This window comes from Heterodontus francisci, chromosome 2 (genome assembly GCF_036365525.1).
Source record: "Heterodontus francisci isolate sHetFra1 chromosome 2, sHetFra1.hap1, whole genome shotgun sequence".
NCBI lineage: Eukaryota > Metazoa > Chordata > Chondrichthyes > Heterodontiformes > Heterodontidae > Heterodontus > Heterodontus francisci.
Genome location: NC_090372.1, coordinates 200,312,094 through 200,337,984, shown reverse-complemented (window position 1 = coordinate 200,337,984; position 25,891 = coordinate 200,312,094). Strand labels below are relative to the sequence as shown.

At 42.8% G+C, this 25,891-nt stretch overlaps 1 protein-coding gene across 2 annotated transcripts in view; it reads left to right on the top strand.

Moving 5' to 3' along the window:
• The window catches only part of dpp6a (dipeptidyl-peptidase 6a), a 1,544,902-nt gene that overhangs the window by 928,890 nt on the left and 590,121 nt on the right, over positions 1–25,891 (top strand). For both annotated transcript variants that reach the window (XM_068015021.1, XM_068015020.1), the window contains exon 3: positions 5,282–5,380. In XM_068015021.1, the coding sequence (XP_067871122.1) occupies positions 5,282–5,380 (99 nt within the window). The remainder of the gene's footprint in view (positions 1–5,281; positions 5,381–25,891) is intronic.

The window sequence follows — 25,891 nt, the reverse complement described above, 5'->3', positions numbered from 1 at the left end:
CCCCTCCATCAGGATGCGGTCCTAGGGTTGCAACTTCGGTTGGGTGTATTCCTGGAGGGTTTATCACATGATCTCCAATCTCACATACCCCACCCCACACCCCTGCCAGTAGTCACAACCAGGCACACAACCTTCTTATGCTACTTGGGAACAGAATCTTTGTTACCCTATTGGATTAATCTTGACTTTTGGTGAAACAGTTTTTTATTTCCCTAATGCGAATAATTTTATAAATGAAAGTGTTGAAAGAAAATGAAAAAAGTGAAAAAAGAAAGCACAGTTTTCTCTACTGCACCTATGGCTTTTCTCCCAAGTTGCTCGTAGAAATGTCCTGGAGATTGATCTTCAATTCCTGGAGATGCTAAGACAATCTATGTGGTCCTCACACTTAATACATGCCTGCTTCATTCAGGTACCCATTGCATTGGTGGCAATGGAGGTTGAACTGGCTGGAACTCCAGCGGATGATGGTGTCTCACCTGTCCTACCTCTTCAGTGACATCACTACCGAAAGGAGTAGAACTAAAAAGTGCCTGTTCACACTGCTGCTGAAAACATAGCAGCATGTCAAAGACGACAGGCACCCATGCCATAGCTTCCTGCATCAACCTCTGGCACCCACAAACGTCAATAGCACTCTAGATCCTCTGAAAAGAAAGGTGGAAATTTGAGTTCTGTATTACAGTAACAACAACTTACATAGCACCTTAAATGTAGAAGAATATGCCACAACATTTCATCAGGACATAATACACTCCCAGCCAAAGAAGGAGGAGTAACCAAAGGTTGGTCAAAGATGTGTGTTTTAAGGAGGATTTTCAAGAAGTAAAGCGAATTGCAATGGTTTGGATAGGGGATTTAACAGAGTGGGGCTTAGTTGGCTGAAGGTACAGTTGCCAACAGTAGGGCGAAGGGAGGGACAAGTACCCTGGACCTGAAGGTCTGCATCGTAGGGTCTTAAAAGAAGTGGCTGCAGAAAACTTGGATGCATTGGTTCTAATCTTCCAAAATTGCCTAGATTCTAGAAAGATCTGAGCAGATTGGAAAACAGCAAATGGAACACCTCTATTCAAGAAGGGGGTGGTTGGGTGCAACAGAAAACAGGAAGTTATAGGCCAGTTAACCTAATATCTGTCATTGGAAAAATGCTAGAATCCATTTTTAAGGAAGTAGGTTTTTTTTACTCATTCGTGGGATGTGGGCATCGCTGGCTAGGACAGCATTTATTGCCCATCCCTAATTGCCCTTCAGGAACACAATCCCACCTGGAAGAACATAAAATTGGTAAACTAAGGAATGCCACAGTAATGGCAGATGATTATGAATTGGCCCTCAAAAGCAGCCGACACTTAGAAAATCCCAATGAAATCAGGCAGAGTCAACATGGTTTGATCAAAGGGAAATTGTGTTTGACAAATTTTATGAGTTCTTTGAGGATGTAACAAGCATGATAAAGGGGAACCAGTAGATGTAATGTATTTTGATTTCCAAAAGGCATTCAATAAGCTGCCACATAAAAGGTCACGACACAAGATAAAAGCTTGCGGTGTTGGGGGTGATATATTAGCATAGAAGATTGGCTATCGAACAGGAAACAGAGCCATTTTCAAGTTGGCAAACTGTAACTAGTGGAATGCCACAGGGATCAATGCGGGGGCTTCAACTATTTATGATCTATATTAATGACGTGGATGAATGAACCTAGTATATTGTAACCAAATTTGCAGACGATGCAATGATAAGTAGGAAAGCAATTGGTGAGGAGGGCACATAGTGTCTACAAAGAGATATAGATAGGTTAAGTGAGTGGGCAAAAATTTAGCAGATGGAATATAAGGGGGGAAAATGTGAGGTTGTGCACTTTGGCAGGAAGAATAGAAAAGCTGAATATTATTTACATGGACAGATACTGCAGAATGCTGCAGTACAGAGGGATATGGGTGCCTTTGTACATGAATCACAAAATGTTAACATGCAGGTACGGCAAGTAATTAGGAAGGCAAATGGAATGTTGGCATTTATTGCAAGAGGATGAAGTATAAAAGTAGGGAAATTTTCCTACAACTGTATAGGGTATTTTGATTTCCTTGCCAAAGAAGGGACATGATTGCATTGGAAGCAGTTCAGAGAAGGTTCACTCGGCTGATTCCTGGGATGAAGAGGTTATCTTATGAGGAAAAATTGAGTAGGTTGGGCCTGTACTCATTGGAGTTTAGAAGAATGAGAGATGATCTTATTGAAACGTATAAGATTCTGAGGGGGCTTGACAGGGTGGATGCTGAGAGGATGTTTCCCCTCGTGGGGGAATCTAGAATTAGGGGCTACAGTTTCAAAATAAGGGGTCTCCCTTTTGGATATGAGGAGGAATTTCTTTTCTCAGAAGTTTGTATATCTTTGGAATTCTCTTCCCCAGAGAGCAGTAGAGGCTGGGTCATTGAATATCCGAGGCAGAGTTTGATAGACTTTTGATCTACATGGGGGTCAAGGGTTATGGGGGCAGGCAGGACAGTGGAGTTAAGATCACAATTGGATCAACCATGATCTTTTTGAGTGGCGTAGCAGGCTCGAGGGGCCGAATGACCAACTCCTGCCCCTATTTCTTATGTTCTAGATGCACAAGAGGCCAGATTCAAATAAACAGAGATTTTTGTGGAGTTTTAGGGCTGGATGATTACAGAGATAAGGAGGGGAAAGAACCATGGTGTGAATTAAACTTGAAAAGGGCAATTTTATATTTTATGCACTGGGGGACCAGGACTGGGTTTGAGTGTGTGGGATAGGATACAGTCAACAGACTTTAAAGGAGCTAAAGTTTACAGAGGGTGGAGAATAAGAAGCCATCCAGGAGAGCACTGGCATAATCAAGTCCGGAGGTGAAAAAGACATGGATACAAGCTTTAATGGTAGGTGTGTTGAATTAGTATAGAGGCAGGTGATCTTATAAAACTAGCAGTCTTTGCAATGGATAGTATTTGAAACTCAAATAGGACACCAACATTGCAAACGGTTTAGTTTTAACATAGATTAATGCATGGTTTTGTTTGGGAAATTTTACAACATGTATTAACTTGCTAATTTCTCTTTCTCTTTATCTCTTCATTTGTAATAAGCTGACAATATAGAAGTGTGGTGAAACATTGTACAAGTAATTTCTCTTTTTGTCAATGCCACATGCTCAAGAAAATATTGTGTATTTTCTTTCAGTGTTGGAGGCAGACCTATGTGTATGAGTATTAAGCCTGTGTGAATTTTAGCTTCATTCATGGTGCAGGAATACATTCACAAGGTATGAACCATACCAAAAACATAGAGCAAATTTTGGTGAAAGAAGTGAAGGAGAGAAAACTCATTTCTATAATTTCTGCACATAAATAAGGAGACTATATTGAAAATGCATTTCACATGAGAAATGTTAGCAGATGGAAAGTTATCTTCTCCAGATATTCTCACCAGCAGATGTGCTAAGGTTGATTCCGTCTGCTCTGTTCAGGAAGCTACCACAGATCAGTACTTACAATTTGACACCTCTGCTCTCATCAGCACCACAACATCTGTGGCATGAAACTCAGTGAGTTGTACAGATGCATAATAAATCACAAAAAGAGTCCACAAAAGCCTTACCCATGGATAGCTGACACTAGTGGTTCTCCAACTGAATTGGAATGATCCTACCAAAAATATTCCGATCATACGTGCAACTTACCAATTATAGATAATTGTAATAGTCGGTCCACGAAGCTTTTACTGTTGCCATTCTTCTTAGACTTTGATACTTTGTTGTTTGTTTCACTATTGCTGCTCTTGCAGCCTCCACTTTCATTTCTCTTTCTCCTTAATTTGTTTCTCGCTCCCTTGCTCTATCCTCCATTGCCTGTCTGTTTTTTGTCTCCTCTTTCACTTCTGTTCCTGTCCTGACCTCACCTTTCTCTCTTTTCCACCTTATTCACTTCATCATCCTTTTCCTGCTTTTACGTCCATTTTATTTGTTAAAAGAAAGCAGATCCAAACAGCCGCACAGTTCTTAATTCTCATTTATCTCTGTTTTCACTGACCTACATTGGCTCCCAGTCCTGCAACGTTTCAATTTTTAAATTCTTTTCCTTGTTTTCAAATCCCTCCATGGCCTGACCCCTCCATATCTCTGTAATCTCCTCCAGGCCTACAACTCTCTGAGACATCTAACATGCTGAGACATGTTAGTGTAAATCTGGAGTCAAAGTGGACTGAAACTCCTTCCTCTAGATTCACACATAGCAGTGAATCACTGTCCTTTCTGAGTGGATGCGATAAGTTGGACTGTATGACCTACCCCGATCGTATCTATTTTGTGCTCTTGGGATACAAATAGCCTGCATTTGAGCTGATGAAATGAGATCTAATGAACAATACTCAATATTTCTGTTTGTTAGCAAAATAGGAACAGGAATGGGTCATTCAAGCCAAATTTTCAATTGACTTAGCCTCAACAGATTTTTGCAGGAGACTGTTCCAGATTTCCACTTCCCTTTGTGTGAAGAAGTGTTTCTTGACATCACCCCTGAATGGCCTTGCTCTGATTTTAAGGTTAAGGCACCTTGTTCTGGTCTCTCCCACCAAAAGAAATAGTTTCTCTCTTTCCACCCTCTTAAATCCTTTAGTCGTCTTAAGCACTTCAATGAGATCAGCCCTTAATCTTTTATACTCAAGGGTTCCTTAGCCATTTCTTCTTGGCTATCCAATACCATGAGAGATCAGCTAGTATGATTTAAATATACTGCATTGAACCACAGTGTGCATTTATATTATTTGCAAAATGTCAGAAGGTGTTGATGTAAGCATGAATGTAGTCTCTAAGACATAACATTCCACCATGGCCCATCAGTTTGCACTTTTCAAATCTGGGCCTTTTTGCCTCATCAAAATATGTGAACTCTTTGGAAATCTCATCAGATTCTCCAGCACAAAGAATGGAATAACCCTGTAATCATAGAGAATTCCACTCAATATTGAAAATGGCAGTCTGACGTTGGTAAAGGTGAGTACGTAGATAGAAGAATTGACAGCTAACATTCCTGAAACTAAAGCAGTGTCTCCACCACCCCCCCCCCACCCCCCAACCACCCCACCCTCCCCACCATCATTAGATTTTAAAATTTCAAGACAGGTGACAAAAATTTCAGACGTTGCCCGATTCTCAACATCTCAGACATTTCTTCTTGTGCTGTCCTGATGATCTCTGCCTCTGGATGTTATAATTATAAACATATCTAATTGTTCTATGTTGTTTTGCATCTGTTCACAGTTGAAGATAACAGCCTAGCATTGAAGGCGAAGGTAACTATTGATGATCTCTTCAGCGAAGAATTCCACATTCATGATGTAGAGGCCAAGTGGATTGGCGGTAAGTAGAGTTGTGGAGTGGGGGTGAGGAGGTCTATGAAAGTGTTATGGTCAAAATGTAAAACAAAGGATATGTAAACTATTTGCCCAATTGGCATTACCCCTTGCACACACACATGGAAGGTAAGAGATCTTCTGATCTCTTTATGCGTTGACATCGTAAGAGTGTGAATATCTCCTCCTACCTCTTCTAACCCTTTCTTCTGGATGATAGTGTTTGTGATTTTGCTAAATATTCGAAACAAAGAAAAGGCATTTCTAATGTCACCAAGGAATTTTGACCCTGTGAAGACAGACTTGACATTGTGATGTGTTGATTTGATTATGCATTGCTAAAAAATTGCATTGTTCTGAAGGTTTCGGTGATGAGCAGTTTCAGATATAATGGGCCTTTAAGATTTTGGAGAAATTGCATATAATACTATGATAAAATAAAAGAGTAAGACAGCTTGACGTAGCATTCAAATACCCCACTTGTACTTGTGACAATGTGGCAAGTCTTGCCTTATGCAGCTTTCTGCTGTACCATACAGCCTTACTGCAATTCAAAGCCTAGTGTCTTCTAGATCCGGGTGGTTCAGAGCTTGGTCAACTGAGTCACTTAATGAACAAATTGTGATGTCCAGATTATTATTTCTTTTGGTTTAGGAATGATCTGGGATTGTTGCATTCCACTTTGTCTGCTTCATAGGAAATCAACATGCTTTGCTCAGCTACATAACCAGTGAGAATGGGTTCAAATGAGTTGCACAATAAAGGCATAAAGCACAGAGTAAATGACAAACCTCTCCCACTTGTATCTTCTGTGTGATTTACATCACCGTAAAGAATACAGCACAGAAGAGTAAATTCAGCAATCCTGCACTCCCAGTGGGAAACTAGTAAATAACTTAGATTAGATTTGGGCTTTGATTCTTAGAGGCTAGAGGGAACCTTGTTCCAAATTATGTTTGTTTATTATATTTATAAAAGAAAGTACAAACAAGAAGTACAAGAATTGAAGCAGTTAAAATACAAGGATTATACTTATTAAACAATGCATAAGACATTTATATACAACCTAAGATCTCAAGGTTCTGAGATGATCAGACTGCAATCTCCATAACCTGTTAGTACATATGCATTTGTATATGTCTCTTAGTCTTCTCATCATTCTTGTGTCTGATTCTGCAGTGGGCCTTACTCCAACTGCCTTCACTTAAGATTTACACAGACTTTCTTTTTACTCACTGCATAATTTAACCATGGTGAAACAGTCAGCTCATTTGTTGTTCAGCCAATGCTATGTGAAATGTGGCAGTGTTGTAGCATCCTGTATATTGGTAATGTCACTTTAAGAACGTTCTGTGATTGTTTTGTGCTGGGCAGGTTCTCCATTGGGAATCAACATACTTTGTGTAAATATATAGCCATAGAGAATAGGTTAAAACTAGTTGCAAAGTGAGCAGAGAAGCAGAGTAAACGATCTGTAGAAACGCAGGGACTGTGAGATGAAGAAAGCCCACTCTCTTCTAGTTGGCCTTTTGCCGTATTGGTAGTTATGTGATGCAATGATAACAGAATTGTTGATTATTTAGAAATTGACCAACCTATGTGATTTGACTTGCTACCACTTTGATCAGTCACCGCGCGCCGCCGAAGAAGCAAGGTGGGCTGCAAGGGGTGACATACGAGCGAGTGGCTGAGTGGAGGGAAGTGGCTCAGCCTGGAGCTAGCGGCTGGAAAGGGAGAGGGAGGTGGCAGGGAGCGAGCGACCGAAAAGCAAGGTGGCATGAAGCGAGGAACAATCGGACAAAAGAATGGGGGAGCAGCGAGGTCTGGAGCGAGCAGCTGAGGGGAGGAAGCGTTGAGGCCTGGAGCGAGTTGCCGAGGGGATCGAGCTCCAGCCTCAAAGTCTCCAATCCAGTCGAGTGAGGGGCTGGATACCCGATGACGCAATAGCACGCATGTGAGAAGATGGTCCAGGTGCGGATACGTGATGACATTGGCGCTGCGCGATGATGTCATCCCACACATACGCCACTTAGTCCTGGCAAGATGTAGCTGCGCATGTGCGTGACTTGCTGCACTCTGATAATGTCAGCAGGCCGCTGTGTTGTCAGGAATCACTTTGTTTAAGCAAATGCAGAAACAGCGTAAGAGGAGGGGCAAGTGGAAAGAACAAAAGGAAAGGTCTGTGATATGGTGTCATGAAGGCAGGAGAGATTAAGTAACAAAAAGGATGAAGTGCAAAGCAAAAGGAGATGCTAATGGGAAAAGTAAAGAAACAAAAGATGGGTCTAGAGAAGATATAAATGAGAATCGCAGAATCATCAGCAAGAACTTTTTTTTGGCAGCAGCTGTTGCCAATGATTCTGCTTTTCACATTATTGGCCAGTCAGCTGCCCAACAGTCCCCGCGGGAGGCTCACTCCCTATTGACCCTCTTTGGCATTCTGCTGGCAGGAAACAGAGGGGGACAATGGGGGGCCTGAGGCAGCCTGCTAACCCTATGACCAACCCCGATATCGGAGGAGCCTGCCTGGCCTCTGGACCAGAGAAAGTAGGTTTATTGGGGAGGGCTGTGGCCATCAATGGAGTGGAGTGTGGGGCGCCACAGCAGCAGCAACCCGGGTTGGTTTCGTGAAGCCCGCAGGAGCATCCTCACTCCTCCCAGTACCACAAAAATAAATACAAACTTACCTGTCTGTTCCTCTTCATATGGACCTCCAACTGAAACTCAGCCCAGTGCAGTGCTAAAATGGCAAATGGGATCCTACGTACAGTCGTAGGACCCCCAATTTCATTTAAATGGGCCCACTGCGTTGACTCTGTTGAGGTTTTTTGCATTAACCAGAGTATCTTCCACTCCAAACATAGAGCTGTTAAATTCATTTCATACTACAATTGGCCATTGTCTGAGCAGTCCAAATTATGCATTGGTATATTCACAGGAAAAACTTTGTGAGAGTGTTTGCCTTAGTTGGACAACTTATTTTGTTATTTACAGAGCAATTTTGAATGCTTCCAATACTGTTAAAGGCTGGGAAACCTTGGGTTGAGGGAAGAGAAGTACAGTGGGGTGAAGGGGGGAACACATGAGCTTCCAGATATATGGTCCTAATGCACCATACTTTGCAACAGGAGTGCTAATGGGAAAGATGTATTACATTTCATTTTTTCTTGGTGAATAAACCTACATAATTTCTTTGTTATTTGTGTTTGTTTTCATTTCTGTCCTTAGTGTACTGCTGTACGAGATGGATATTTTGAAGACCCTCAACTATCCAGCAAATTGTATTATCCACTGGTGTGAAGGGCCCCGATACTATGGCAAAGCTATCATATACCCTTGCAATTCTTAGATTAAAAAAATCAATTATCATAGGTGCTTTTTTTATTTATTAAAGAAAGAAAATGTAGAAAGCACCTCTCATGATGTCAGGATCACCAAGTGTTTCACAGCCAATAAAATCCTTTTGAAATGTCGTCACTGTTGTAATGCAGAAAACATGGCAGCCAATTTGCACACAGCAAGATCCCATTAGCAGTGATGAGATAATGACTTGATTGTCTGGAGTTTTTTTTTGGCAGTCTATATTGTCTGTGGTATATTTCTGCTGGAAATGACTATCTATTCCCTGTAAATGATCTGCTGTTCTCTTAAGCAAGATTCTGCCAAACGCACAATAGCATTTTTAAACTGGAGAATATAATTGCAGACTGCCATCTGGGAGTTCATCTATAACCACCATTTGCTGCATAACCCTGCAGGCCAGAGATAATACTTTATGTTATCTAATGTTGCAAATTAGCAGTTGTCTGTGCAGAATGCAGCCTTATAAATTATACATGTGAAACTTTCATCAAGAAGGGATTCCTACACAAAGAGGAATTCTCTGAAAAGAATTAAACCAGTCATTGGCAAGTAACTTGAATTTTCAGTAAGTTTTTAAGAGAAGAAAGAATTTGCATTTATATAGCGCCTGCCGTTACCTCAGGACATCCCAAATTGATATCTAGTCCATTATGTACTTTTGAAATGTAGTCACTGTTGTAAATTTTGGAAAAATGACAGTCAGTTTGCACACAGCAAAGTCCCACAAATATCAATGAGATAATGCCCAGATTATCTGTTTTTTATTGAAATTGGTTGAGGCATAAATATTTGGCCAGGACAGCGGAACTTCTTTTATGTTCACTTGAGTGAGCAGATGGAGGCTCAGTTTAATGTCTTACCTGAAAGGCAGCATCTCCAACAGTTCAGTTGTTACGACCAGTTGAGAAAGGTGTCTCGGGGTCTTTTGCTGTCTTTACCTGGTCTTATTGTAACAGGGTTTAATTTTTAAACACACTGTGTTTTCAGCTCCCCCTTTGTGAATCCTTGTTCACCGCTTTCCAATTATAAGGCAAAGAAACCAGCACAAACAGGTTTTCTCAGGTTTAAAGATGAAAGATGAAATTTTATTAAAACTTAAACTCTAATATGGTTAACACCTACGGATGTACAACACACCCAGGCTAGCATGCACACGCGATATACACATGCAGAGAGGGGAAGACAAGATAAAGTGGAACAGTTTGAGGCAATATCTTAAAAGCAAAATACTGCAGATGCTGGAAATAAAAACAAGAAATGCTGGAATCACTCAGCAGGTCTGGCAGCATCTGTGGAAAGAGAAGCAGAGTTAACGTTTCGGGTCAGTGACCCTTCATCGGAACTGACAAATATTAGAAAAGTCACAGGTTATAAGCAAGTGAGGTGGGGGTGGGGCGAGAGATAACAAAGGAGGTACAGATTGGACCAGGCCACATAGCTGACCAAAAGGTCACGGAGCCAAGGCAAACAATATGTTAATGGTGTGTTGAAAGACAAAGCATTAGTACAGATTAGCTGTTAATACACTGAATATTGAACAGCAGCAAGTGCAAACCTGAAAAAAAACAGTGGGTAAGCAAACTGAACAAACTGACCTTTTGGTCAGCTATGTGGCCTGGTCCAATCTGGACCTCCTTTGTTATCTCTTGCCCCACACCCACCTCACTTGCTTATAGCCTGTGACTTTTCTAATATTTGTCAGTTCCGATGAAGGGTCACTGACCCGAAACGTTAACTCTGCTTTTCTTTCCACAGATGCTGCCAGACCTGCTGAGTGGTTCCAGCATTTCTTGTTTTTATTTGAGGCAATATCTTGTACTGTGCTTCGAGCTCACGATATAGTCATTTTGTAGGTAATTCTTGCGTTTCGTTGGGTACTTCCAGTATTCTGCTTAAACCTTGTTCACATAGAAGACTTTTCTCTCTTTGAGGTTCACGTGTTTTCACAAGATTCAGTTCCGTGGGAAGGAGATGGGAGCAGGCAGACAGGAGAGGGTTCTGCTCCAGTTCCAGGAGCACATGCCGTTCTGATCTCTTTTCCTGTTGGAAATTCAAATTAAAAAAAACTCCAGCCAGCTAGTCATGTGACTAAACTGGTTTGACCACTTCTTCTGTGTATTGGGGAAGCAAAAGACCTTGTTCCAACACTGTCTGGTACTATGCAAATGTCTTTCCAGTCAGGGACTTGCAATTTTAAGTTTTAATGTTCATGTGGCAAAACAATGTGTGCCTCAGTTTTGGCAGGTTGGGGGTTTGGCCCGACAGCAGTGCACTTGCAGTAGTGCAGTGAAATGATAGCCTAGAATTTTGGGTTCAAGTCTCAACAGTGGGACTTAAACCCATAGTCTTTGAACTCAGAGGTGAGAATACTATGATTGAGCTACAACTGACACGCAAAGACAATATGACCATGAGAATGCAGGCTGTGCTCGACATATATGATGGATTCTGGACTTTACATTTGTCAGAAATCAGCTAAAAGGGAAGCAAAATCTGGAGAAGGAAATACTTTTTATGTCGAACCATGGATTGTCAAAACACAGAAACAACCTATTCATCCCACCACGTCTTCAATGTTGTTTTCATCCACACAAATCACCTGGTTAAATCCCAATTTTCTGTTTGGTCCCCATACCCTTTAATACTACTCTTATTCAAGCAACTTTCTAATTCCCTTTTTAAAATTCTTATGGATTCTGCTTCTGAAATTGGTAGCTGAGTATTGCACAATCTAAACAGCTCCTGAATTTCTCACCTTCTGTTTAACTCTTTATATAGTTGTTGACTGTATGCCCTCTTTTTACTGTGGTGCCAGTGGGTGATGCAACCCATCACTTTTTACCTCATCGAAACCCCTCATAATCTTGAAGATCTCTATCAGGTCACTGCTTCACTTTCTCATCTCTTGCGAAAAAAGCTGTAAATTCTCATATCTTTCCCCATAACTGCTAGCACTCCCATCCCCAGTGAATCTGCACAGCACTTTTCCCATTGGCTTTATATGCTCCCTATAATGGGATGCCAAAATGCTGCACAGTGCTCCCACAGCAGCCTAATGAAAGCTTTGTAGAAGTTCAACTTTGCCTTCTCATTTTCTTATTCTATGCCTCTAGATACAAAACCAAGGATTGTGTTTTCCTTTTATATGATGTTATCTACGTGTGCTGCCAGCTTTAATGACTTCTGCATCTGCACACCACGGTCCCCCTGCACCTTCACTCCATTTAAAATCATAAGGTCCATTCCTTATTATTTTCAAAATGTATTCCTCTGATAGCTATTTTTAAAATAATGCAGGTTGGCCCATTTGTTGGCATGTTTTCCCAGGGGCAGCTAGTTCTGGATCAGCAGTCAGGCAGCCCCATTAAAACAAATACAGCCATTCCAAATTGCACAGTCCTCTTCTTTTGTTGGCAGATATTGCTATAATTGTTTTTGGAGGATTAAAATTAATTCTCAAATGTTCCTACTCTTTCAATCTGCCCTGAACAGATATATTCAGTTAATACAGCTACTGCCAGGCCGAGTCCTAAAGTCATTGGATAAGCAAGTCACACTGTCAGATTTAGAGCAGAATGCACCCTGTCAAAAGGGTCAAACAGGAGGTCGATGCGCCTGCATCATACAGTATTTTGTGTTGTTGTTATATTTATTGTATTAGAGCAACATGTGAATGCAGCTTTATACCAATGAATAAATATCAGAGCGAAGGTTCCACTTGGCTGTACTTTTTTTAAATGTATCTCACCTGAAAGTGTCCAAACCAGCGCAAAAGATTGTGGAATTTTAAGTGTAAATAACATTCAGTGCAAATTGCGGTAGAAGCCACACCTGCCCATAAAACTGGCCACACTCCCAGGATGAATTAATCACCTTTGGGCATTCCTGCTAATTGCGTCCATGTCTGGGCCATTGACGGGGCTGTTAAAATTAAGGGTTTTTTTTCAGGTGCAAGAAGTCAAATAGGCATATTGTAAAAGCTTTTAATTTTTTATAAATTAACTAAGAAACTGACTACTTATAACTAGGAAATTATTCTATATAGTATTTTAAAGTCATTTTCAGTTATTTAAAATTGGGTTACTCACAGGTAATGGACTAGACACTCTGATTAAAAATGCTATTTCTTGTGATAAACCCATTTTCAGCTGTATTAATAAGACTGTGCCACTGTACCACTCTTAAAAATATCAAGGGGTACTTTTTAATGCAAATTTTCAACAAAAAAAAATTACATTCTAAAATGCCACCTATTTGGGCTGGGAGGGTTCACAGCAGAATTTGAGCGGAAACATGAGAAAAAATGCTTCTCAAAACTAGCGTGATTGTGCCCAAAGTGGAAGCTTTTGACCACCATATTCCATTTTTAAATTGGTTTCTGCCCAATGTAAGAGTTTTATTTTTGTAGGGAAAAGATAGACTTTTGCAATGTGGTCGAAATGCTGCAGCCATTTACTTCTAGGAAGAAAAATCAATTTCTTTATTTAATAAATAAACTAGCAGATGTCCAGTGATGTTGCTCACAGTGAGTCAGTGTTTTATTTCAGTGGTGTTATAATCGATGAAGCAAAAAATGGTAAGGTGTTATAGGAAATAAGTGTGACGTTTAATGTGCCAGAATTAATTGTTATATTGGATAAATATTTGAAAACAAAGGATAGAAAATACTTTGTGAAATGGGATTCAAATAGGAAGCCCACAGCAATGATGTGCAAGACTTGTATTGCATTATAGATGGCTTACCCATCAAAGTAATAATAAAAAAATTATGGATCTGTCATCAACAATCTGTGCAGAAATATTGAATTGCTTTTGGTGGTTGAAAACAAATAAAACTGTTTTCTTGGCATGTCTCCGATTCTAACTCCTGTCCCTGGATCAAAAAAATGTTGGATCTCCTTCCTCTGCCCTCCCTTCCTCTTACAATCTTTAAACCTTTCATTATTTCTGTAATTATCCTGACTTCTCTCCTACTCTTTTCAGTCTTAGCGATGCCTAGCCCTTGGTCCTTCATCTCCATGTCTTAGTAAGAAAGAACTTAAAAGCTTGCAAGCTGCACTAATTCAATCCTCAGCCTCTACTTCATCGATCATGCAGCACCATATAGAGAGGAGGAGGGGTACAAAACAATTATCTGTTTTAAGAATGATATGACAGAAGAATTTACTCCTTGGTTGAAAATAGTGTAAGCTCATTGAAAAATGTTCATCAATGCCTGTAAAAAGTGACATCACTCCCAGCTCTCCTTGTAAATCTGTAATCCGAAGATTTTTGGGTAATAATTGTGTGTAGATGCTTAACATTTTCTTATGATATTCCTCCATCTGCTATTTTAAATAGGACATTAACACATTCAAAATAAACTGCCCAACACCATGCTAAATAGTGTTTATCAATATCAGCACTCCCACTGATAAAGAGTTATGTATCTCTGCCCCAGACCTTTTGTATTCAGAATCTCACCATTTAGGATATACTTCCTTTCACTGTACTACTTCACACCATCAATCCGAAAAACAGGCATCCACACTAATATTAATATTCTGGCTTATTACTTTTCCCTTTCTTGCATAGGGATGTAACATTTCCAGTCTCCTATCTTCTGGCACTATTCTGTTTCCAAAGATTTTTGGAACATTATCTCTTGCCAGCCTCCTTCAGTATTCTTGGTTGAAAACCTCTGGGCCTGATGACTTGCCTATTTTTAATCTTGTTAATTTACTAAAATATAGTTTCCTTTTGAACATTTGCCTCCAGTTTCCTCTGCCTCAGGTGTTTGCGCAATCCCACCTTCCCCTGTAAACACTGAGGCAAAATTCATTTCATCATTCTTTTGCTGTCAAGTACAGGATTGGTTGACTTCAGTCTTGAAGTGTTTCTCCTTTCACTGCAATTAGCTTTTGCTATTTTCCTTTTATGCTGTCGCTAATCTTTATTCTCACTCCCTACTTAGTCTTCCTAAATTCCCTTTTAATTTATGTATTATTTATTGCATATCCTATTTTTAAAATAATTTCCTCCAACCTTTCCTCACCCTCAAAGCTCCAGCTATTGACACCCCACCTCTTTTGCTAATAATGGGGAACATTTTCATCTGCTTTGCCTAGACAGTAATCTGGTGGAGAAGTTACTGTCCCTTTAGATCATCCACTCAATTCTAATCCCATTGATTTCAATGGAATGAAAATCAGGGAGGGGTTCTATATCAGATCAGTGATCCACTTTGTCAGATTGGCCGGAATTTTACCGGCATTAAACGTGTCTCTTTGGAGGCGTCCGGATGGTAAAATGAAGCGTGATGATGTCGGCCGTGTCCCCGGCGTCATTACGCGCAGACGTCATTTTACCAACATCAGAAGTCGGGCGTGAGCGAGTCTGCGCTCTCCGCCCGTATACAAGTAATTGAAAGGTAATTGAGGTCGTTTACAAAGCAATTGACTACAATTTTACGTCTGAGGTCTGATTTAACGTCCGTAAATAGGCTCATGGGGTGTGTCGACCAGCCGGCAGCTACGTAAGGGCGGCAGGCATTGATGCAGGAGGGATTTGGAAGTACAATTTTCAGTTTTACTCTGAAATAATTCTAATGCTATTTGTATATCCTGACAAGGTGTGTGACTTGCATCTAGTGCTAAAGGATTCATCTGAATGTTCTGCACTGCTGATGGGGACCCATCAACTTTGATTTATGTGGTGAAAGGAAGGGGATCGCGTGAGCCAGTCCAAACTGCTGGAAGCTAATACCTGTGGTCAGAGCATCTGGTGAGTAGTACAGCACTGGGAATTGTTCAATGTGGAGGTGGATCATCAGATGAGGAGGACCATGCCCCTATGAGGGACAGAAGGACAAATGTGCAGGGGAACTTGCAACAAGCTGACCCAGTGAACCATCGTGATGTGGGAGGGAGAGCAGGTGGCAGAGTCGCCCGTTAGCGAACACATGTCAGGATACGTGCCTACCCACCAGGAGGAGCATACTGGCTGCGTCTGAGCTACCTGCAGCTGTCAAATCGCCAGTGCAGAAGAAGACTGCGGCTGTCAAGGGAGACTGTCACATCTCTTTGTGAGATGTTGGCAGTAGATGTTTCCTCAAACTGTATCGGAGGCCATCCAATGCCGGTCGCTCTAAAGGTTACCATATCTCTTACCTTCTGTGCGTCTGGCTCATTCCAAGCCTCAGCAGCAGACTTGTGCAGAGTCTCACAAGCAGCAGCGCACCACTGCATCAAGGTTGTGACTGATGCATTGTTCCAACGTGGTCACCAATTCATCACGTTCAAGGCGGACAACACTTGTGAGGCTGAGCGAGCCAGAGGCTTCAGCACTATATCTGGGTTTCCAATGGAACGGGGCGTGATTGACTTTACTCATGTGGCCTTCAGAGCCTCAGCAGGTCAGTTGGGGGCATTGATTAACCGCAAGAGATACCATTCAATGAACGTTCAGCTCGTCTGTGATCATTGTCAGAGAATCATGCAGGTGTGTGCACGTTACCCTGGGATTTGTCATGATGCCTTCATTCTCCGAAACTCCCACGTACCTGCACTTTTCAGGCCTCCAGACAGAATGGAGGGATGGATACTTGGCGACAGGGGGTTATCCTCTGAAGACATGGCTCATGACACCAGTGAGGAATCCAAGGGGTCATGCGGAAAAACAATACAATGAGAGCCACGTGGCCACCACAGTGACCAAAGAACAAACTATAGGCCTGCTTAAGATGAGGTTCAGGTGTCTTGACCACTCAGGTGCAGCACTGCAGTACGCACCTTCAAAGGTTGCAAGAATAATTGTCATCTGCTGTGCCTTGCATAACCAGGCAACTGAAAATGGAGAGGCAATCGAGAAGGATCCGTGTCATCGCGATGTGTCATCAGATGACGATGATGTTTCTGATGATGAGGCTGGACACCACTGACTTGATGGTCATGGAGAGGAAGCTGAATTTAATTTGGATCTAAGTGCTCGCTAGACAAGGGTGTCTTTAAGAGGCAGATGTTTCCATTGAGAGTCTGTAAATTTTCGCACAATTGGGATTACCGTATGACAAGACTAATTGTGAGACTGTGAAAGGGCAAATTCACTCACCTTCACGGGGAGAGAGAATGCAACGATGCAATCCTTGACATCATGAGGAACGCCACCCAGGTGTGAGGCCTCACATGTTGAACTACTTTTGTTGAGCAACGATGTTGGAATTGACTTCAGGAAAGCCATGACAAAATCTCAGAGAACCCGATTTTATTACAATATTTTATAACACATTCAAATAAAAAACCTTTCAATTCACCCTGTGAACCAGCAGTGATGGTAAAGTGATTTCTTAAATCTTTTTCTAGTGCTCTTTCGGGTGCATGATCCCTCGCCACCAGACACACCAGAGGCAGGTGGCTGAACTGTTTGCTGCCCTGCTTGAGATGACTTTGGCGGACGTTCTCTGCTTGCTCGCGGTCGTGAGGGCCCCGGCATCTCCGGGTTCTCCGGAGAAATCTCACGAGTACCCTGTAACACCCTGGGATTTCGCTGATCACATGTCCCTGGCAGAGGGAGCAAGGAGCTGGAAGATGCATCAGAGGCGCCCTGAGAGGAGCTCCCATATGCGATCTGCTGCCTGTGTGCCCTCGTGAGGCTCTGACGATCCTCAGTGGTGACATCAGAGGGATGAGCGGCCTCGACCTGGCGCCAGCGCATCAGATTCTGCTCTCTGGTGCTCAGGTCCAGGGAGGCCACAATCGATCTGACGTCACGAAGTGCATCCAGAACTGGCCCTTCCACTGCAGCCACCAATCTGTCAATGGGGGAAGCCAGATGTTCAATTGCCTGAGAGTGAGCAGAAATCATACTCTGGATGGATGTAGCCAGAGTTTGATTAATTCCGCGCATTGTCTCAGGCAGCTCCGCCAGATTTTCAACGACCGCTTGCTGCACCTGCAACATCTCCCGCCGAATGGATGTTCTCAAAAGCATGTCATCAGCTTGTTGCTCTGCACTGGCCTGGCCTCCCACACTCATCCAACTGTGTGAGGCATCGGCCGATTCTGCCTCCGGTGGCTGGCCTGGCACCTGTGCTGTGCTGACACCTGGATGTGAAATCGAATCCACGGACACGCAAATCCCAACTGAGGTATCTGTATCTGCGCTGGTGCTTGGTGCGTCACAAGGATGTGACGGTGCGCCCTCTGAGGCGCCCTCCTCAACCTCAGAGGTGGATGGTGGTACAACTGAAATGCTTCCTGTTCCATGTAGTCGGTCACCTGCTGGGAAAATCATATTGATCAGTTTGATCAGAAAGCCAGAGTGGAGGACATGTATTTGAGTCCATTATGGTCACATCAGTGTGATGGGACTTTTGAGGGCTTAATTATGTTCATTAGTAACTCATAATAACATTGGCCCATCAACGCTCCCCCACCCTGCCCCCTTTTTTTTTTTTTTTTTCCCCCCACGAAATGCACTAATACACCACTTTCTGGATCACTCACAATCATGGCCATGTCCACCGGCCTCGACATCTGCTATGGCTCATCCTCCTTCCTCCCCTGCTATCCTCAATGCGTCCTCCTCCATTCTACTGAGGAATGCTGGACAGGCCACACCACCACCTGTCCGGGACCTCTCTCGGGTGTTGTGTGCCCTCTTTTCCTAATGAAAGAAATAAATTAGGTCAAACATTTGTGTGCGCATTTCACGCAATCACCCATATGGGTTGATGTGGCTTTTAACTGCTGTGCCTTTGCTGAGCGTGCCCTCATCAATCCCTCCTTAACGTTCATCTCACATATGCCCATCTTGCATCCCAATGCAAGGAGGCAGCCAGGCAATGATCATGCTGGGGTTCCAAATTGCATCATGAATACAAATACACCCTCCCTTGACAAAATAACGATTAGATGAATGAGGAATGCCCCTTACCCGGACAGAGTGAAGCACGTCATTGAGGCGCTTGCGGCACTGTATCCATGTGCGCCGAACGACGCCACGGCTGCTGACCTCCTCCGCGACCTCCAGCCAGGCCCTCTTTGTCAGTGTCAACGGTCGCCTTCTACCATCTGAAGGAGGACCTGTAGTAAATCATCTGAAAAACGGGGGGTTGAGCGAGTGCTTCTCCCCTCCACGACTTCCTCCACCTGTGTTTAAATCTCTAACTCCTTCTGCACTAACAGAACTGTAGCCTTTCAGTGAACCACAACTACTACTGCTGATTTTTAAACAATGAATGAGTACCTGGTCAATTTCATTGAGGTAAACATTTTTCAAGGGTTTACGTCAGACATTCCCGGATGTGGCTCCGCCCCCAATGATGTATATCTTCCCGCCCGCACCAGGCGATTCAGGTCTCAGTTAAGCCGCGGGGCCGCTAATTGGCTGCCCCGCGCGTGATGCCGGTGGATAGGAGATGCAGCGCGGGAACGGAGGCCGCATCCGTTTGAGTTCCACCCGTGCCGGAGCCAGCGATTATGGTACAATTCCAGCCATTGCTGCCCATGCAGTGAAGATGAAAACCTACTCCAATGTATTTAAGCTGTATCGTGTCCACCTTGTACTTAAAATCAACCAATGTGTGATCTGCCCCTGCTTCCACTCACCCAATGTGTGCTAGATTCCCTTTCATTAGGTTGAATTTTCACAGCATCGATGAAGTCCCACCGCCGGGGCTGAAAGCGGGAGCCAACTTCACGCCGGTGGACAGTGGGACCCTGGGGTGGCATTTTACTGGTGGCAGCCAATTAATAGACTACCACCGGGACCGCAGTCCAGTTGAGGATAGCAGCCAGCCTCCCAGAGCTGCCGGCCCAATCAGAAGACAGGTGGCTCGGCCGCCTCGGCAATGATCTCACTAGCAGTGGTCACTGCTGGGACTGCAGGACAAGGAAGAGGGTGCCTCCATGCCGAGGCACCCTCAAAGACCAGATAAATATTTTTCAGCAAGCCGGGCCAGACAGGCAGGCCCCGATAATTGGGGTGCCGATTGGGGGCCATATTCCAGCGGCAGTGTCTTAGCTGTGGAGGCGGCCATCGTCGCCAGGGGAGACCCACCATGGGACATGGAGCGGCCATTAAGGAGTGCCCTCCCCAGGAACCCATTAAGAGGCTGCCAAAGTTTACCTGCCGATTCCCCCCCATGTGGCAGCGGACCTCTGGATGCTGATAAAATGTCAACGGAGGTGGAAGGTGGCCCTTAATCGGGTGATTAATCAACTCAATTGGCCACGCTGCTGAGGCTCCTGCCACTGGTAATATGCCATGGTGGCAGGAAGACGTCAGGCTCTCCTCCCAATGCCTTTCCCCGCCAGATTATCAGCCCTCCTACCTCTCAGCCCATCTGCAAAGGTCTGGTAAAATCCAGCCCATCGTGTTGAAATTAGATTGTTTTCCACTCCCAACACTTTTGTCTTTGACTCCACCTTTTGTTTATCTATTCTCAATTGTAAATCAGAATTTGAAAGAGAGAGGAAAAGCTTAAGTCAGAACTAAAAATACATAAACCGAAAGATAAGAAAGAACTGTATACATTCCTGACAGATGTTAAGGCCCATCAGAGTAGTTTTCTGAAAGTCAATTTTGTTTGACGTATCAGTGCTTGGAGGCTAACTAAGTAAGAAACTGTAAGTTGTCAATGTGCTCTGAATGTTGCATTGCAGGCACACCTTTACTTTCAATCTCTGCCTTACTTTGTGAATTCAATAGGTTGCTAAGAAAACCTTTACAGCTCCACAACTGCAAAAGGGGAGAAAATGGATTGAGGTTAGACCATTGGTGCCACATAAGCACTCAGTCCTGATTTAAGGTTGAAAATCAAAGGTCTTTAATGTCTCAGGGAGTTGAATTCACTGTCTTTTGCAGTGTTGTCATACAAACAAAGGTGGAGGCGGGCATTTCCTCCATGTGTTCACAAGAATGTGAAGCTAGAAATCGCTACCAAAATTGTATGGGTATTCTAAAAGAACCTGCTAACAGTTTTGCTAGAAGTAGTGATGAGAAGGAACACTCCAGGTGGACAACCCATGGAGAGATTGAAACATATAAAACTAGCATTGGGTAAGGTGGGAATTCAAACCAACATCTGATGTCATGATAGTAAGGATCAAGTACTACAGACCCACCCTCCTTTGATGGAGCGATGATGATGTTTTGTAGTAGAATTATATAGAATTTACAGCACAGAAATTGGCCATTGGGCCCTACTGATCTATTCCATTTTATGCTCCCCACCAGCCTCCTCCCCACTTTATTTAATCTAACAATATCAACATGTCCTATTCTTTTTTCCCCTCAAGTACTTAGGTAGGTTCCCCTCAAATGCATCTATAAGGACCACGCAGGTAGTGGCCCAAGGCACTCTCTGCCCATGGGGAATCAACCAAAGTCTGCGTAATGCCGTTTGAAATTACGTGAACAAATTTTCCTCTATAACTTTACTTCTCCAGGGAGTTCTAGCTTTGAATGTCCTTACTGTCCCCCTCGTGGGAACCCGTCTCATCTGTACCTGAACAATCTCCTTTCTGAAGATCTCCGATTCCTCATTTACTGTTTTACCTGACAATCTTTGATTCCAATCCACCTGGGCCAGATCCCTTTCAACCCACTGAAATTACATCTGCAGATCAGTATTTTCATGTTTGGTTGTTACTTATCCTTTTCATGAGAGCATATCATAAGAAATAAGAGCAGGAGTAGGCCAGTTGGCCCTCGTGCCTGCTGGGTCATTCAATAAGATCATGGCCGATTGGTTACCCCAGCTGCACTTTCCTGCACTATCCCCATATAACTCGATTCCCTTAGTATTCAAAAATCTATCAATCTCTGACTTGAATAGAGACTGAGCATCCACAGCCCTCTAGGGTAGAGAATTCCAAAGGTTCATAACCTTTTGAGTGAAGAAATTTCTCCTAATTTCTGTCCTAAATGACCGACTCCTTATTCTGAGACTGCAGCCGCTAGTTCTAGATTCCCCAGTCAGAGGAACCATCTTCCCAGCATCTACCCTGTCAATCCCCTTAAGAATTTTATCTGTTTCAATGATATCTCCTCTCATTCTTATAAATTCTCGGGAATATTGGCCTCTAGACATAATATTGTGATCACTGTTCCCCAAATGTTCTTCCTTTGAAACATGCTGCACTTGCACCATTTCATTCTCCAGAACCAGATACGTCACTGCTCAGTTCAGCTTTGGGCCAGAAAAATACCGATCGAGAAGGTTCTTTTGCACCCACATTTAAGGAATTCCTCCCCCTCTTTGCCCTTTATGCTGTTATTTTCCCAGTCTAAAATAGGATAATTGAAGACCTGATTATCACTACCCTAAACTTCTTGCATTTTTCTGCAATTTGCCTGCAGTTTTGCTCCTCTATCTCCTTCCCACCTCTATCTCCTTCCCACTATTTAGGGTCTATAGCGTACACCCAGCATCATAGTAGCTCCTCCATTGTTCCCTAATTCTAGCCAAATAGATTTTGATTTTGAAACCTCAAGTATATCATCCTTTTCTAGTGATGGAGCAGTATCTTTGATCAATACTGCCACCAAATTTCTCCGTCCCTATCTTTTCTGACTACTTTGTAGCCAAGAAAATTAAGTCCCCCAAACCCCACCCTTGTTTGAGCCAGGTCTCCGTATTATTACTCTATAATAATCTCATGTGGCTACTTGTGCCTGTAGCTCACCAAACCTATTTACCACACTCCTTTCACATTCGCATCTTAGTCTGCCTCACATTTCCCCCTCATCTGATCTCTCTTACTTCTGAAGTACTCTTTATTCTAGAGTGTGTTTGCTCAGCCTTGTTTGCCAGCAGCTGGCGTGAGCTGAATATTTGAAGAGCGTACTGTTGGGTTTCAGAGAGTCAGGACAGGTGGCTCTACTGGCTTTGTTGATGATAAATTCGTGTTTCGATCGAAGTATTCATGCAGTCGAAGGCTGGAGGGCATCCAGAGGCGATTCAAGACATCTGCACCCTGTGCTCAGAGCATTGTGCCGGTCCTGAAAGTAGCACATATGAACAAAACAAAAAAAGCACAGATGGTAAACTGTGTGTCATTCTGAGCTGTGTTGCATAGGGAAACACTACTGAATATTTTGTAAGAAAAACGGAAATACACAGCAGTAAAGAGAAAGGACAAGTTAGCGAGTTGGGTATAAACCCTTTATTGGAACTGAAAATGAAAAGATATGCATACCATGTGGTACGGTTTGTAAAATAGAAGGAAGAAAGCAAGGAAGAAAATCAACAGATAACGCAGTCACACAGAAGGAGATCATGGGTCTAATGACCAGAAAACTGCTCATTACGAAACGGTTCTGTGATATAAAAGATCGTCTAAATGAGGCAGTGGACAATGTTTTCAAATAAAAAAAGAAAAGAATTTTCAGGTTGCTAAGATGGCAAAAATGTGAGAAAATGGAAAAAAGTTTGAGAGGAAGGAAAAATAACAAAGCCAAAGAAAAAAAACTCAGGAATGAGAGGCCAAAAATGAATGTATACCAGGTTGGCAAAACACAATGGGCCCATTAATCCTAAAAAAAAAAGAGAGAATGCTGACCAAACATACAGGTCCAAGCCCTATCCTCCCACCATCGGTGTGTTCTGATTGCATGTCAAGCTGCGTCACCATCCCCCCACCGGAGATTGAAATGCATACTGTGACTGTAGTGTGTACTATCCACAAGACGTACTGCAGCAACTCTTCGAGGTTTCTTTGACAGTAACTTTCAAATGCATGACCTTCACCACCTAGAAGGACAGGATTGGCAAACACATGTGAACACCACCACCTGCAAGTTCCCCTTCAAGCCGCACACCACCCTGACCATCGCTGGGTCAAAAGCCTGGAACTCCCTCCCTAACAGCACCGTGGGAGTACATTCACGACTGCAGCAGTTGAAGAAGGTGGCACACAAACACCTTCTCAAGGGCAACTAGGGATGGGCAATAAAGACAGGCCTTGCTAGTGACCGCCACATCCCGGGAATTAATATATTTAAAATAAATACTCCAAATCATTACATTGTCATATAATACGGATGTTATATTCTTTTTTGCTTCTCTATCTTGAACCATTGTAATCTATAAAGGTAAAAATAAATTTTAAAAACTATAAATGCCAGTATTACACAGGAGGATATGAGCGACAGCTCTTTGCCCCTCCTGCCTCCTCCCAAGCAAGAGAGATGAGGTTGAGGGTTCACTCTGTGCAGAATTACAGGACCCATCAATTGGGACTAACTGGATTACTCTTCAAAAGAGCCAGCACAGTCTTGATGGGCTGAATGGCCTCCTTTTGCACTGTATTATTCCATGATTCAATGGTAAGTGTTACTCATTTTGAGTAAGATTCACATTTTTGGTTAAAAAATATGAACTGTGTTCATGTAAAATAATGACTTTGTATGAAATTTTTTCTCACATTCTTCTAATATGGGCTAATGCTTTTGTTTAAATAGTGAAGAGAAAAGTTTTAGATTAAGGTGTTCATAGGAGCTCTCATTGACTAAATTCATAATTAGCTGTCTTAAAGTTCAATCTGAATTGACAGTGAGATACAGAATAATTGTGCCAGTGCTCAAGTGATCTAAATGGGATTTACATACAATACTTCATAATACCTGCAATAATTGTATTTCTGATATGCAAACATTGTTGAATCACACATCAGCATCGAGTCATAGAGTCGTACAGCATAGAAATAGGCCCTTTGGCCCACCGCATCCATGCCGATCATAATGCCTATCTATACTAATCCTACCTGCCTGCATTAATTCCATATCCCTCTCTGCCTTACTCATTCAAGTACCTGTCCAGATGCCTCTTAAATGTTGCTATTGTTCCTGCCTCCACCACCTCCTCTGGCAGCTCATTCCAGATACCAACTATTCTTTGTGTGAAAAATTTACCCCTTTGATCCCCTTTAAACCTCCTCTCTCTCACCTTAAATCTATGCCCTCCAGTTTTAGTCACCCCTACCATGGGAAACAGACTCTGGCTATCTACCCTATCTATGCCTCTCATAATTTTATATACCTCTATCATATCCCCTCTCAGCCTCCTTCGCTCCAGAGAAAACAGACCCAGCCTATCCAATCTCTCTTTATAACTCAAGCCCTCCAAACCAGGCAGTGTCCTTGTGAATCTTTTCTGCACCCTCTCTAGCTTAATCACATCTTTCCTGTAGTGCGGCGACCAGAACTGCACACACTACTCCAAATGCGGCCTAACCAACATTATGTACAACTGTAACATGACGTCCCAACTCTTGTACTCAATGCCTCGGCCGATGAAGGCAAGCATGCCATATGCCTTCTTCACCACCCTGTCTACCTGTGTTGCCACTTTCAGGGAACTATGTACTTGCACCCCAAGGTCTCTTTGCTCAACAACACTCCCCAGGGCCCTGCCATTCACTGTATATGTCCTGCCCTGGTTTAACTTCCCAAAATGCATCACTTCACACTTGTCTGCGTTAAATTCCATTTGCCAATCCCTTGCCCACTTTCCCAGTTGATCTATATAATGCATGCATGATCTCTAAATTATGCGTTCCACAATTTTTACTACTTCATAGTTTGCTTGGTTCAATACCCTTGGAAAAAAAGGTTACAAAGATAGTTGTGAGCAAAATGGATAGCTTTTCATTGGGGTGCTCTTTTATTTCAATGAGATCACCTCATTCTTTTAAACTCCAGAGAATATAGCTCCATTCTACTCAATCTCTCATCTTAGGTCATCCTCTCATGCCAGGAATCAATCTCGTGAACCTTTACTGCACCCCCTCTAAGGCAAGTATGTCCTTCCTTAGGTAAGCTTCACCTCATGGACTGCAGTGGTTTAAGAAAGCCCACCATCCCCTTCTCAAAGTTAGTTAGGGATGGGCAATGAATGCCGGCCTTGCCAGCAATGCCCACATCCCGAGAATGAATTTTAAAGCACATTCATGGGGGCATTGTCCCATGCTATATCTGACTGTGGAGTACTTGATGTTGTTGTTGGGAGCAGATTGTGGAAAAATGGTCACTATTCACTCTGAGGTGATTAATTTGGGCGAGACTTGGGCAGATTTCCCCTATCACTAAAGCTGTTTTTACATTATACTGATGCCACTTCCTCCCAGCACATGAGTCTCATGCAGCCAGAGGCAATACCACAGATTAATTTATT